The sequence below is a fragment of the Epinephelus fuscoguttatus genome, linkage group LG13 (assembly GCF_011397635.1).
Source record: "Epinephelus fuscoguttatus linkage group LG13, E.fuscoguttatus.final_Chr_v1".
NCBI lineage: Eukaryota > Metazoa > Chordata > Actinopteri > Perciformes > Serranidae > Epinephelus > Epinephelus fuscoguttatus.
The window spans coordinates 33,992,574-34,007,915 of NC_064764.1; the positions used below are offsets into that span (position 1 = coordinate 33,992,574).

A 15,342-nucleotide genomic window follows, 5' to 3' on the forward strand; every position below is an offset into this window, starting at 1 on the left:
AAAGTCTGTGGATTATCTTGAGTAATCAGGTCATGATTTCTGCAAAGAGACATTGCTGTTGAGTTTTTTTTTTAATGTATTTTTGGCGCTTCAAGCACCACAAGCCAAGTGCCATTTAATTCCATTATATTGGAGAGAAGGCAGACATCTCTACAGCCGATATCTCCAACACTCGGTAACTCGCACCAAAATAATCTAGTTTAATAAACAGCACTACAGGTAAGAGGAATAGTATGTATATTTGATTTTGGAGTGAACTGTACCTTTAAAAATGCCAGTTTTGGACATCAGTCTCAAGTATATATCTTCTAAGGTGTTGGTCCTCTACTGTTCTCCTTAAGTTCTTCACTTATCTGCATTTGCCATTTTGTATCTTCAGTCATTTTCTGTATTTTTTTTTGCCAAACAAAATAAATAATAATAAGAGTAACTACTGTTTATTGAGGACTCTCACTGTCACTTTGAGGCACCAGACTGCACTGTATCTGAATCAAAGGTTGGACAAACTTTGCGTTCCCATTGTAAGATATTAGATTATTTTATTTTACTTCACTGCAGGAGGTTCAGGCTGTCAGTTTAGTTTTGTGTTTTAATAACTGGCTTGGTACGGCTCTTGGTGTCTCCTGACTGTGATGATGGAGAAATGTATCCTGCCGCTCTATAGAAGGATTGCTGTTTTCAACGTACATAAATATATCCACTCGTAATATCACATCTTATGAGAAAAATAAAGCCCCAGTGTTAGTGTGAAACCTGAGGTTGTTGCTTAAAATAACATCTTAATTTACACACCAGACAACACACAACTCTTTTACTGCAGCTGCTCAGTGTCAGCCAATCATTACTGTGGGCCATATAACACGTGTGTGAGTGTGTTCCTGTGAAGAAGGCGTGGCTGCACATGTTTCAATAATCCTGGGGCCGTATTCACAATCATCCCGAGAACACTCTCATAAAGCTCCTAATTTAGCCTAATTTAGTAAGGAGTCCTAGCTTAGGAGTGATTTAGGAAGTTCTCAGAGCAACTCGAGAAAGGGACAGAAACTTTTACTTCAGTGAGGAGGTGTGGTTGACCCCCCTGCTAGGTCTGGTGCATTCTTTTAACAGGTGTGATTGGTTGTCACAGACACACCCTAGGTGTGGACACCCAGTGGAAATGAAATGAACTGCTGACTGTGAAAGTGTCACTGTTAGTGTGATCACTCTGCTGATGGAAGGTTGAGACAGACTCAAGTCATCACTGCTGCACTGTGGCATTTTTTTCCCCAGTTTTCTATCCTAGTACTGTGATAACTTATTGCGTTGGGTGGAAAAATGTGTGTGTGTCCCTAATGAGATCAACCACAAATATTATCCCTCCACAATATAATCTGTGGCATTGCATTTACTCCCTGTCATCCAGTATTGGGATATCATTTCTCTGACCTCTTTGTGTTTCTGCCATGTTCTCCTCTGATTAAGAACCTCTAAAGCCTCGTAAAAGTCCTCCTCTCTATTCCTAACAGTTTTTCAGCTCCTTTAAGATCTAAGATGCTCTGTGAATAACTCTTATCTTTACAATGACCTAGTCTTAACTTTAAGGGGAAATTTGAATCAAGAATTTTGACACTAGGAGCAACAGTTTGCACTAGGAAGCTTTGTGAACACGGCCCCAGGTTTCCATACTGTTTTTGTTGTACTCTTCATCCAGAGGAGGGCAGCGTGGCCTTCTGGTTGTACTGTAAGTAAAGCAGCTCAAGTGGAGAATCAAATGAATAACTACAATTTGCTTTTAACCAGGAAGTTAGCCACTGATTAGCTCTGTCAAGTCACAGAAACTGAAAGTGAGACTACTTTCACTCTTGTGAGTCTCCTTTCAATGTAAAAGTCAGATAAAAAAGAGTTCACATTTGGAGCAAATATCTTTTCCCTGGAAATTGCATTTTGGGACAATCTACATACAGTTAATTTATATTATTTCTTCAGTCAGTATTACATATCAGTGTGTAATCAATAAGAGAGAAAGAGAGGTATATGGGTGGATTACTACACAGGCTGACTGGAAAAATTATACGAAAATGAATAAAGGCAAATTATGTTAATATACCATTGTTGTTGGTCTAAAGTGGTTCTTACATTCTTCAGTTGTACAGATATGTAGCCTGTACACCAAACTAAAAAACTGTTTAAACATTTCATCATTCGTCTGCGGCCTGGCGCCTTTTCCTCTAAATTTTGCCGAACCTCAATAGCAGTGGCTCGTCTTGAGTCTCCCTAGCTAGCCTAGCTATAGACTCCATATCCAAAAAAAGAAAAGTCATGGAGGAAAATAGAGAATTTCATAGTACATGGACATATTCATTTACTTTCACCACCAATGCTGCAAAGTTGAAGTACAAAATAAACATGAATAGCCCACTAAAGAGCAGCCATCTTGTTGTAAAACAGTATGAATGCTCATCAAGACCTGTTAGTAATGTTAAAAGGATAATTTACACTTACTAGACTGTGTTACCTTCCTGATAAGGTATGTTTTGCAGCTCCAGACAGATTTTTATTTTTTATTTTTTGGTCAAATATGGCTCTTTTGATAGTAGAGGTTGCCACCCCCTGACCTAGGGGAATGCTCTGAGTATACAGGTACATTTTCTGTGTCAGAGATGAGAAAACTACAACAGCTACAACATTTTGTTGGTCCACAAAATCAGGCTCCTATTCATTGTCTATGACGTCACAAGTTTGAGACTTAATTCTCAAGTTTCTGTCTTTAAAAGAGAGTAACTCGTGTTCACAAATATTCAGTGAACTTTCTTAGGCCATGAAAATATATTTATATCATAACATATATAATACTGGAGTTCTTCATTTTGGTGGTTCCGCTTTAACGTCACCACTTTTATTTTGAAAAGCACACACACACACCGGAAATGGAGACGGTCGTGCCGTTAGCTTGATGCTAAGCTGATATACGCTGCAACACTGACAGGTCAGGACTTTACTTCAACGCTTCATCTGTTATAAGACCCAACGCCAGCCGTTACTCTCTGAAAACAGCCGCAGAAGTATCGCCTGGATGTTAACAGTAAAGTAAACCTCTCTTTTTATTAATTAACAAGACGTTAGTGACGCCATGACTCAACGAAGCTAGCTAACTCTTACTGTAATGCAAACTGTCAAAGAGCTTAGCTTGTTTTGCGGTTAGTAAAGTAGGTTACACAGTTTATTAAACATTTAAGGGGCACATTTACTTTGCCTACTTTGTTCATTGCTTTGTTTATTATTTTTTGTTTCATATTCGCCATATGAAAAACATAGAAAACAAATTTGAAAGCTATTTCAAGTAGTGCTGCGTCAGTGCATCCGGATGTGATTGTAACGTTAAACTTTGATTCAGATGCTTGTAGCCTGTACGTTGCACCTTTATACCTGTTTACAGCTTACTTGTTCATGCTTCCGTGTTTGTTTCCCAGCAGTTCAATTACTCTTGGTTGGTGTGTGTGTGTGTGTGTGTGTGTGTGGGTGGGTGTGTCATTATGACGCCAATTACTGTAACAATAACACACAGAAATCAGGATATATAAAGTACACCAAAAAGCTATTATCCTGCTTTTCACATCAAAAGAGAGATAAACAGCTAACACAATAAGCAGTTTAAAACATCAGATGTATAACAATGATTTTATTTATTTTTATTTAACCTTTATTTAACCAGGAAGTCCCATTGAGACTGAAAATCTCTGTTACAAGAGGGACCTAGTCGAGGTAGCAGCCGATCAAAACACATTAAAATGCAACAAATACAACATATAATACAAAAATCCCACAATAAAACAACAACTATTCAAACATAGTGGCCTCTTAGGAAAAACAAGCGCATGTCTCTGTCACTACATTCTTTATGAACCCCTAAATTCGTCAATTAAATTGATCCGTGTCCAAGTGCAGAGTAGGGGAATGCAGTTTTCCCCCAGATCTGTTAAAACCCAAGCTAATTTAAAAAGCAAACACCTGGAGGAGCTGGTAACTGCCAGAGCTGACACACAGAAGGGTGCAGAGTTCAGCTGGAAGTTTGCCCAATATTGCTTATAGATAAAAATACACTAGTGCTGTTGTCTGTGAGTGGTCAGTGACGTCCAACCCACCAAATCATAAATGGAGTGATGAGTATGTGTCTTTGCATTTGTAATAAATCATAGAGACGTATGGTACACTGAATCAAGGCTATGTAACATAGAGGGGGTTGCAAGCATATACAATATGTCACTGTCATCGATCACAGACAGGAAAGTAGCGTCTACACGTTTCTTTCTTAGCACTGAAAGTAAAAGATTTATTTCTAAAACAAAAGCCAATCTTCACTTTAAGCTTCCTGACTAGAGCAGCAATATGCACATGAAATGAAAGCTTGTCACCTATCCATATACACAAGTACTTGTATGACTTGAAACAACTTGTATGTTGTAATAACTATAATTAGTTGAGTATGCAGTGGTGGAAGAATTATTTAAATCTTAAAGTTGAAGCAGAAATACTCTGTTAAAAGTAAAAGTCCTGCTTTGAAAATTATGTGTATGTAAAAGTAGGTAATTATCAGCTTAAAGTATCAAAAGCAAAGTACTTAATGTGCAGTAAAAAGTCGCCTGTCGGTATTTTACCTTTATGATTTTTTTAACAATATTACAGTCGCATTAAATGTTGTATTTTACTGCTGTAGGTGTTTAATGTTGTGCTACTATTCAGATTCAGAAAACTTTATTTGTCCCAAAAGGGCAATTCATTTTTTCCACCTATGCCATCCATGTAAGATAGAATAAACAAATACATAAACTAACAACAGCAATCAGATATCAACATCAACACCAACATGCCAGTGACAACAACTGCACAGATAAACAGGCTGCAACAACAGAAACCAAGATCTCACTCTGGCTCTTTCCAGAGGCCGTGTATTTGTAACCTTACATGAGGAGCCAGGTGGAAAAAAATATAGATATATATAGAAAATATAGACATAAAATAAATTAACATGGTGTAGAGGGTTGGCATAGATATTTGCAGCTTGGTTACTATCAGCATTTAGTGGCCTGATAGCAGAGGGAAATGAAGGACTTTGCTCATCAGTTGTTTTCTGTGTAGGCACATAATAGTATAACTCCTTTATATACTGTTGGGTAGTTTAATCTACAGCAGTGCTGCACCATTATCTATAATATCATCATATGTTTGTAGGGTAGCTGTCCTCTGATCTCCAAAAAGTCAACATGTTATGGAGTCAGAAAAACAGCTGTTTTCAGCTTTGTGACGATGGATTCCCCGGCTGATCCAAGAGGATTTTTCAAATAATTTATCAAACTTAAGAAGTAGCTGGATTTAATCACATTTGGAGATACATGGTTTACACAAGACAGGAAGAATATGGACAGTCTCAATCTAAAAACTAAAGCTGTCAAATTAATGTGGAGTGAAGTATTAGTTGTAATATTTACATTTGAGATGTGGTGGAGTAGAAGTATAAAGAAGCATGAAATGGAAATACTTGTCCTTAGTTACTTCCCATCACTGTGGGTGTGTCCTCTCCTTACAGGCATGGCTGTGTTTGAGAACTGCTCCATCCTGTTGGAGCTGAAAACTTTGCCCTACAAGGAGAAGAAGAAGCTGAAATCAGCAATAACAGAGAATGGAGGCCACATTTCCTTTGTGGTCAATAAACAGGTCAGCTGATGTGATCACTCCTCACTCCTCACCGGTTAAGGGCCTTTATTAAAAACTAAGTATTCTTCTCCAACATGATTAATGTAGATGCAGCTTTCATGAATGTTCATATACAGTAACAAAAATCTTCTGATATCTGCCCACATTACCCACAGTGCTCTCTGATAGTGACCAGTGATGTATCCAACCTGAGCTCCAACAGGCTGCGCAGCATCCAGAAATACCAAACACCCGTGGTCGGGGTGGATTATGTGCACAGCTGTGTGGAGAGGGGATATCTTCTGCCTGTGGATCAATACAAGTTGGATACTTCCTCTTCATCTCCTTCTTTTTCACCTCCTCTTCCTCTCTTCTCATCGAAGCCACTCTCACAGCAAGGTATTGAATCATTATTATGGGCAGTAACTGTCCTAGAAAAGCACATAAATACTGATGAATACCAAGCAGATCATCTGTGCAACAAAAACAGTATGAACATTTAAAACAGCTTAAAACTTCAAACTGTTGTGACTTCTATTTTAATTTTATATGGGCATCACTCGTGCTTTAACAACAACAATACTCTCATCAGGCTGCCTCTGTCAGGGATCCATATAAAGAACAAAAGCAAAACTCAAGTCTAACTTTTTTGTACAGCACATTTAAAAACAACTGCAGTTGATCAAAGTCACGAAACAGGCACCAAACAGGCATGAAATACTGAAACAAATGAATACAGATGCAACAAAACGTGTGTCAAAAATGCTGGTTTGCCTTGTTTGCTGTTTCCAGAGGAAACCAGGATAATATTATCTTCCAGGTTGGCCAACAAAAACATGTCTTCTCTGCACCTCTCCACACAAAAGCCAGTTGTTGTCTAATACAGGAAACAGACTTCGACCCAAAACTGGCCTGAAACCTCCAGTGCAGGGCTGACTTGTCGGTACAGAAAGTGAGAATTTCTCTTTTACGGATTGAAGGAGTAGATATGCTTTCATCCCCTTTTGGCAAACTGTGTTCAACAAAATATTAATCATATCTGAGTATTTTTACATACTTTAAAACTTGTCTGGAGAGGATCTTTAAATAAAAATGCAGATATCAAGGATTCTGCCTTTGAAATAGGATGTAGTGCAGATTTATTGATCCCTGTTGGACGAAAAAATGAATATTAACTGCAGTAAATGGAAGAATCCTCCCAAACCCTCACGCTGATATTTGTAAATGCACATTATTTAACAGTTTGCGCTTAAACTTTAAAATTACATTTAAACATGTGCAGCGGGGGTTTGTGCAGTGTGCAGTCAGTGATGTGGGAATGAAAAATGTTAATCAATCACTTTGTTTATACTGTCTCAGCCAGTTTGAGGGCAGCGTAACACAATCAGTGTTAGGACTCAGCCTGCACCCCACACAACCACTCATGATTCATCTCAGGCAGAAGTCATGAGTTTATTGTTGTTCAGTAGTTGTTTCCTCCCACTTCTGTTTCCACATTGAAAAATGGACATTGTGATTTAAGAATACAGTGCAGACTGAGTCAGCAGGTTTAACCACATAGCAGCCTTTGGGTCAGATCAGGGGTGTGTTTGCTCATCAGGTGTGTTTGCACCTCTGTACTTTGTCACACAGATTTGCTTTAGAGCTCATTCAAACCTGCAGCAGTGTTGTGTAACGAGCTCTTTGTGAAGTGTATTTAAAAGAGTCAATATGTCACTAAGTTTACACAGCCTGTGTGTACTCAGGTTTAAATGCATACCACTTTTAATGCATGTATTGTAGAACATGTGACATGAGGAGTGGCATTTATGTGATTGGCTCTGTCTTGTGTTTGTAGCTTCTGAAGTGCCAACAAGCAAAGCAGCTGTGAATAAGCCATCCAAGGGCCCAGCCAAGCCTGTAAACTCTGTCAGTGTGATTCAGAAGGCAGAGACTCCGGGGAGAAGTGGAAACATCCTGGAAAAGTTCAGGTGTGAACAACGCTGACTGACTCGACAGCCTGGATGTGCGCAGTTGTGTGTTGCATTTGCACTGGAGGATGAGTAATGAAGGAGACAATATGACACACAGTACACTCGTACTAATTGCAGAGATGGTTAAATATTAAAGGTCCAGTGTGTAGGATTTAGGGGAAAATGTTGCCAGAAATTGAATTTAACATAATAAGTAGGTTTTCCTTAGTGTATAACCGCCTGAAAATAAAAATCTTTCGTTACCTTAGAATGACCCGTTTATTGCTACCTAGGCAGTAGGTCCTCCTCTACGGAGATCGCCATGTATGTACCACTATGTTTCTACAGTAGCCCAGAGCAGACAAACCAAACACTGGCTCTAAATAGGGCCATTAGCATTTTCAACACGAAAACGAAGCCGCTTCGGAAACTAATTACTTGTCATGTGAAGCTGCTTTATTCAGTGTTTTTACCATTTTAAATTACCAGGGGCCTCTTTTATAAAACTGTGTGTAGGATCCATACTAGAAATTTATGTACAGACAAATGCTAAAAAATGGCATGCACCTAAAAATATTCAGCAGTTTCTACAATCAGGCTTCCACCTCACCATTTGCGTCACCAATTTCCAGTCTCCAAAGTGTTTGTAAGCGTGGGTCAACGTTTCTCCCATCAAGTCTGCTTTTACAGATCACAACTTTTGTGTGGGAAATGGCGAACGCCGCTTTCAGGCCTTGTTTTGTCGCGTACACAGTGTTTATAAATGAGACCTTGAATCCGCTTCTTTTAGAGAGAAGGAAAACTCTGTGGATAATTTGGCTTGCAGTAAAAGCCTCCTGAAGTCTGGATCTTAAGTTGTCAAAGAAAAAAGATGAGCACACATTAGCAGGTGCGAGGCTAGCGGCCCATCTCAGACATGCCCAAACATCGTCAGAGAAACACTGATATCTAAGTGAAACTGCTTTACTTATTGTTTTTACTGGTTTAAATCACCTGGCCTGTTTGTTTTGGAGAGGAAGAGACCTCTGTGGATAATTCGGCTCACAGTAAAAACCTCCTGAACACTGAAGGAGCTCTAACTGGGAGAAATTGCAGTTGGTTGAAATCTGCCATCCTCACCACTAGATGCCACTATATCCCCCAAAATCTTACATTTTGCACCTTGAAGTCTTTTTAAAAAACATTTATGTAGCATTGTAAATATGGCGTAACACTTGTGGCATAGTTACAATAAGCAGGAGAGGCCTTTATAAAGCTGATTTGTAGCCTATTCCTGATTATCTTTGAGCATTTTCTGCAGAGAGTGGCTTTCCGTTCGAAAATGCAGTTGGTTCAGGGTTGAAAGAGCTGGATGAAACCCACCACAAGACATAAACATTTCTGTAGAAAACTGTATTATAACATGTATAAACTTGCATTGACTTTTGCATTTTTGTTGTCACTTGTTATGTCACAGAATTTATACTGAAAATGATTCTGATATTCCAACGTATCCGGATAATTTCAAAGTGGCCAAGTATTCCATCTTTGAAAAGGTAAAGCTACAATTTATTTTTAGCTTTTTTTGTTTTTACTATTGCGACAACGAGGGCACTGTAGTCACTAATATTGATATGAAACATTTCTGTCTATAGGCAAACAGCAACACTTGGTGTGTGCTGGAGCTGCAGAGTTGCAAAGGAGAGGAAGGATGGCAGTACCGTGTGGTCAAGTACTGGAAGGACGATATACTGTCCAAGGTATGAACTCTATTTATGTCACTGCTTGTGTCTCAGCTCACAAATGACTTATTTACTTGTTAGAAATTAGGCAATGTCATTCTTTTTTGGAGAGCTTGACACTGAAAACAAAAAAAAGTCATTTGGTCACATGGCCAAAAGTCATATAGATGGGTATGTACTCGATTTGGATGTCAGTATTTCTGATGCAGGCATTTAATTGCTGTCTATAAATCTGCACAGATCCTTATAGCAATAATGTTGGATCTATGCAGCTGCAAATAACATTCCATGTTTTCAGTCAGACATCACTTGATCAACCGGTAAAGGCAGAATGGTGACCAGGCATAAGAATCCTGTTAGCTAATCTCTACAGTAGGTAGGTAGGTAGGCTAACCCTAAACCCTACCCACATTTTGCTTGGGTGGTCATTTTGGACCCTTTTCTTAAATTTAGGGCTGATCCGAATGCTTCGAAGAGTCAGTCATTGCCATGGTAATGGACATCCAACTCTGTATTCAAAATTTTCTTTTGTCTTATTTTATTTTTCCTACTAGTAAACTGGTAAAGGAAACTGAAAGGGGGTGGCAAGTGTCAAGACACTAGTGAGACCAGTGTCCTCAGTGCAGTCATTGACCCTTGCTCCAAGCCATTAAATTGGCGCTAGGACCTACTGTTGGATGAATATTGCATATGAACGTGATTTATTACTACAACTCAACCCCCCACCCCCACTCTCTGCTACACCTTTAAATATTCGTAGGTAATTATCACTGAATCTTCAAAGCCCCCAAAATGCTATTCAGGACAGCCCTGCTTGCATTGTTTCACTTTATTCTGAGCTTTTGGTCCATCAGGCCTCATTAGAGCGTATATGAGTCAACAGTGCACAGGCAGGTAAAAGCAGCCAATCCCATAATAATCATTGACAGTAAGCGACACACCTGTGCATAACCCTCGAGGTAGAAACTCCAGCTGTTGAGAAGTGTTTCAAGCACTGAAACGAGTACTGTGAGGCGGACAAGGAGAAGTCATACGTGGTGTTATAGACAACAGGGTAATTAACACAGTTAGTGCAGCAAATACATAGACAGTCAGGAAGCACCTTATAAAAGTGCCATACCATTTTATTTGATATTTAATGGGGCTTTGAGAGGGATCAGGCTTGAGCCATCGTTACTCTGAGATCCCCAGTTGTATCACACAAGGACTGTTATGAACCAGCCCAAAATTCCACATCAGACATGAAGAAAAGAAACTTGGTGACATCTTAGATAACAGCATGACACTCATATCAAAGTCCTTGTTGAGCCATTAAATGTGTCTCATGTTGCTTTAGACACTCACATAGTGCTTGACCTTTTATCGATATACGTTTATGACCTGTTTACAAAATGTTCTCCTTTATGTCTTGAAACATGTTGTCTTCTGTATTATCCTGTGAAAGTAAACTGAAGTTAAAAGGTGTTTGCAGTAGTGTTAAACCAGTGTGGAATTAGTGTGAGAAAGCTCCTGAACATTTAGACTATCACAGGACACGAAACTGACCAATGAAACCAGACGCCCAAGTTATCAAGTGAGAGTCGCAAGTTTTGGCCCCATCAGAGGCTTCAGATGCAAGTCAGACTTACGAAGAATAACTTTCAGGTTAGAAAACTCTCTGTGTTTGTGCCAACAGAAGGCGGCGAAAAAGGATGCGATGGTGTTCTTGTCCACCTCAGAGGACGCTCTGGAGGTGTACAAGGCCCTGAGAGAGACCCTGCAGGCAGCTGGTCTGCAGCTGAGGATCAAAATCCCTCCACAGGCAGTGGACCTGGGCTCCACCCCCCTCCAGCAGGTCTGACACACTCACTGTACATCACTTACACATTTAATAGACATTTTATAAAGCTGCACACAATAATGTGAAGGGTTAAATACTGGTTTACTGCAAGGCATTGTGGGGACTGTTCAAGTCAATGTTCAAGTAGCTGTATTTTCTTCAAATCTGAACAACCAGAATGTGATTAAATAAAATTTCTGGCCAACTTTTAGGTTTTTATTTTATTTTATTCATTTATTTTTTTAGATCATGCTGAGTTAGTTAATTCACTAAATGTTGCGTAATATGACACATATTGTTCAAAGCAGTGGCTCCCAACTGGTGGGTCACGGTCTAAAAGTGGGTCTGAATGGACCACAAGTGACTCGAAACAAGTCAAGTTTGTAAAAGAAACAAACTTCATTTTAAGTACAGTGAATTTCTGGCACAGAGCTTTTATTTTCATGTGCAGTTTCCTGCTGTAGAGTGAGTGACTAACGTAAAGCTACTCAGGAGAGACGACAAACTAACTCGATGACACTAAATAAATTAAACGGTGTGTACCTTGAACTGATGACTAAGGAGAAATCTGGACCTTGTGGCCGGACCAGTTGAAAACCAGTGGTATATAGTATGTTTATGGTTATTAATTCATAGTCACCATAATAACAAATTATGAATTATAATAATGCATTACACTATATGATCGTCTGAAGCTTTACATATCTGTTACCAGTGTCGGGCAACTTACTAAAAATCAGTAATTAGTTACAGTTACTAGTTACTTATCCCAAAAGTAGTTGAATTATTCATTCATATTGTATGGTACTGTACGTCAAAGCACTTTGTAGCTCTTGTTAAGAAAAGCGCTGTAGAAATAAAGATTATTACTGTAAAATCTGCTTCAACTCTCTCATAAGTGCACACTGTATTGTTTATGCGTCGCTGTGGAACAATGTGCAACAAGACAACTTTTATCCATTTTATTACCTATTCATTACTATGATGAGAGTCTACAGTAGAACAGTTAAACACAGTAGATAAGTTTTCACAGTTCTATTCATTGTGGCCTGGTCAGATCTTCAAATCAAGCGACACAAGTCAGTTTTAAAAATGCTTTTGGCAGAATAAAATGAAATTAAACTGTTCCTCAGACATTTAATAGTGATTTCTTCTCACAATAGCAAATAAAGGTGCTAAATAAATGTGATATATAAATCATAAACATGCTGACATTTATCCTTTTAAGCTTAACAGAAATTTAAATCCTTGACATAGACTATAACTCACCTGTTTGTCTTTGATCTTGAGGAAGGAAAAATGATGTCCATATTTCCAGGACAGCAAGCTCATTACCTGTCGGCCATTATGTGCAGTGACAGTCTAATAACAATTGATTGTTCCAGGTTATTTATGTGCCACCGTAAGGCCAGGTCTAGTTATCGACCAGTGGGTCCTGCAGTATTTTAAATAACGTCAAGTTATTAATAACATACAGGAAATTTAAGAACACAGGTCTAATCTGTCTGAGAGCAGGGTCACTACAGGTGACGTTACATCATAACAAGGAAAAAATCCAGGGTATAGGCTGTTTGTCTGCTATGATGACGACAAAACTAACGAGTAACGTGTCCATTTGAATTTCAATAATAGTAATTGTGTTAGTTACAAGTTACATGATCATAATCATTTATAATCGTCATCACAATACACTCGAATGTCTGTGTTTCTTTGACCCTAGAATTAAAATGTGAAGGGAGGTGTGTCTTACAGTAAAATGTAAGGTTTACAGTATTTTCTGCACACATTTTATGCTCTTATGTTTGTGTCATTATGATGTCTGGCCCCTGAGAGTAGCTGCTGCTGGACATTTGCGTAGCTGAATCTAGTGAGCTGATCAGCTGATTTATACGTGCCTTTTTTAACTTGCAGCTGCTGCTGGAGGAGAAGCTGAACACAGGAAGCTTATCACAAGAGGTGGGCGTATTTGTGGAGCTGCTGTGGACCGAGGCTCTGGGCTGCCTCGGCAACATCCTCAGAGTTCCGATCAATAAGCTCAGCCTCAATGATGTAAGGTTCTCTCTGTGGATTGTTCTGCGAAATCTCAGTCTGCCCTCAGACTGCTTAAATCAGCTGTCCCATCAGCCTGTTGTTTGTCTCACCTTCCAGGAAAAGACAGGCTAATCATGAATCTCATTATGATTATGCCTGTGCTCCATGCTTTGTTGGTGTTTGTGTGTGTGTAGGTGAGCAGGGTCGAGGGCTTGTTGCTTCAGGCTCAGAGGAAGCTGAAGGAGGCAGATCAGACTGAAGTGGCGTCTCTTTTTGACGAGATTTACACCCTGTTGCCGCATGTAACGCCCCACCACTCCCCTCCCTCTGCCAAGCTCATCTCTCAGAAACTGGACCTCTGTCAGGTAACACAACAACATGCATGCATTCACAAACACATGAACTCAAGCACATACATGAAAACAGATACAAATGTACAGAGAACCCAGAGAACCAAATATTCATATGTCCTAAATCCATGCCACACACTAAATCTAAGCAGGTTTTAATTTGGAATAGTGACCAAATTAAGCATACTCAAAACAGTCAGTAAGTGTACTAAAAGTAAAAAAGTTTTCCAGACCTGACATTGTTTTGGAAAAGTTTTAAATATACACTGTTTTGCCTGTTGTTTAAAACATGCCCATAAAATCCCCAAAACATTTTTTTCTTTTTCCAAGTTAATCCGAGATGTTCTGAACGTGACTGAGATGACACTGAGAACCCCGGTGCTTTCCTCTCTGGGGAAGTACCGCGCTCTGAGGTGCAGCATCGAGAGCGTTCCCCAAGGCACCTCCGAGTTTCAGGCTTTGACCTCTCTGCTGCAGAGCAGGTAACGTACCGCCTCAGACATGCTTTTACATCTGATATCCTGGAGGAGTGCAGAACCTATTAGCCACAATGCAGTGCCTCTAAACCCGCCCAATAAATACGTCTATCCTCAAAACCTGTTCGAGATATAAAAGCACGACACCTGTTAATTGTGTTACTGAGTATATTTTCTACTCGAACATGGGTGCTGGCTGTGAAAATGACAACTGCATCAGTTCGGAGCCAAATGAGATTTGCGCCAGGTGTACCATCGGGTCCTGTACCTGTTTTAGAGGCACTGGATTTACACTTTTCTTGAAACAGCCTAGTAAAGCATGCTGATGTAAAACTTTTTTAGAACAACAACTTAGAGTTTAACACATGCACTTGCTGATTTTTCGACATGGCGCACCTTCTTTGCCGCACTTCTCTCTCCACTTTTAACCAGTTTCTACGAGGTGCAGGTCCGACAGGTTCTGCGTGTCACCAGAGGGGTGGAGCTTCAGACGTTTAAGAGTGAGGTGGGAAACATTAAGTCCCTCTTCCATTGCTCCAGCCCCAGCAACTTTGTGGGACTCTTGTCGCGGTGAGATTACACACGCAAACACACACAGACATACACACACTTACAAGTACACCAAATAGTAGGAATTTCATGAAAAAAACTGGGTCATTGGCTGTAACTTTAAGATGTCCGCTAGGCAGCCTGCTCGGCCTAAGCATCTGGGAATTGTTTTATAATATATTTTTAAGATGTTTTTTTAACTTGCAGTAGCCTAGGGAGTATAGCAACAGACACAAAGATAAACACCCTGCAAATGTTACAGTGAACAGTGATAAACGATATCATACAAGCACACACACACACACACACACACACACACACAGCAGAGAGCCGCCAACTTCTGCAACCGGGAATTAACGTTGGACTGTTTGATGTTAACACAAATGTTACTGTTAATTTAAGTTAACAGGTCAGCAGCCAATGTTTACAATTATTGAGAGTGAGCTGACAATAACGTAACGTATGAGGAGTTAAAACTCACTCCTCTTCACCTCCTGTGGGACATAGGACTACAATGAGATCTCTCCAACGCATTTTGTCACTGGCAACGTGCTGCTCCTCTTCCCACGGCAGCTGCATCTTGTCCAGCAGACGTTCCAGCTAGCAGGGCTGTTTGTAGCTTTTTGGGCAACCCCCCCACTTTCCCATTTCAGTTGAATTTAATTCAATAAATACACACTAAATCTGCATCAAATTTTATATGCACATGACACCAAATGTTGCTGCCTCCATCACGCCTGACAACTTTTCTTGGGAAAACCCTGAAGTTTGATT

The 15,342-nt window shown here is 39.6% G+C and overlaps 1 protein-coding gene across 4 annotated transcripts in view; it reads left to right on the forward strand.

Annotated features, from left to right (window-relative positions):
• Window positions 1–2,921: 2,921 nt before the first annotated feature.
• Window positions 2,922–15,342, forward strand: part of parp4 (poly (ADP-ribose) polymerase family, member 4) — a 41,787-nt gene continuing 29,366 nt past the window's right edge. For 2 of the 4 annotated variants that reach the window (XM_049595071.1, XM_049595074.1), the window contains exons 1-11: window positions 2,922–3,066; window positions 5,564–5,691; window positions 5,847–6,069; window positions 7,508–7,640; window positions 9,079–9,157; window positions 9,257–9,361; window positions 11,019–11,177; window positions 13,074–13,211; window positions 13,388–13,558; window positions 13,874–14,025; window positions 14,452–14,589. In XM_049595071.1, the coding sequence (XP_049451028.1) occupies window positions 5,566–5,691; window positions 5,847–6,069; window positions 7,508–7,640; window positions 9,079–9,157; window positions 9,257–9,361; window positions 11,019–11,177; window positions 13,074–13,211; window positions 13,388–13,558; window positions 13,874–14,025; window positions 14,452–14,589 (1,424 nt within the window). In that variant the 5' untranslated portion in view covers window positions 2,922–3,066; window positions 5,564–5,565. The remainder of the gene's footprint in view (window positions 3,067–5,563; window positions 5,692–5,846; window positions 6,070–7,507; window positions 7,641–9,078; window positions 9,158–9,256; window positions 9,362–11,018; window positions 11,178–13,073; window positions 13,212–13,387; window positions 13,559–13,873; window positions 14,026–14,451; window positions 14,590–15,342) is intronic. The other 2 variants (XM_049595073.1, XM_049595072.1) reach the window with 2 other exon arrangements.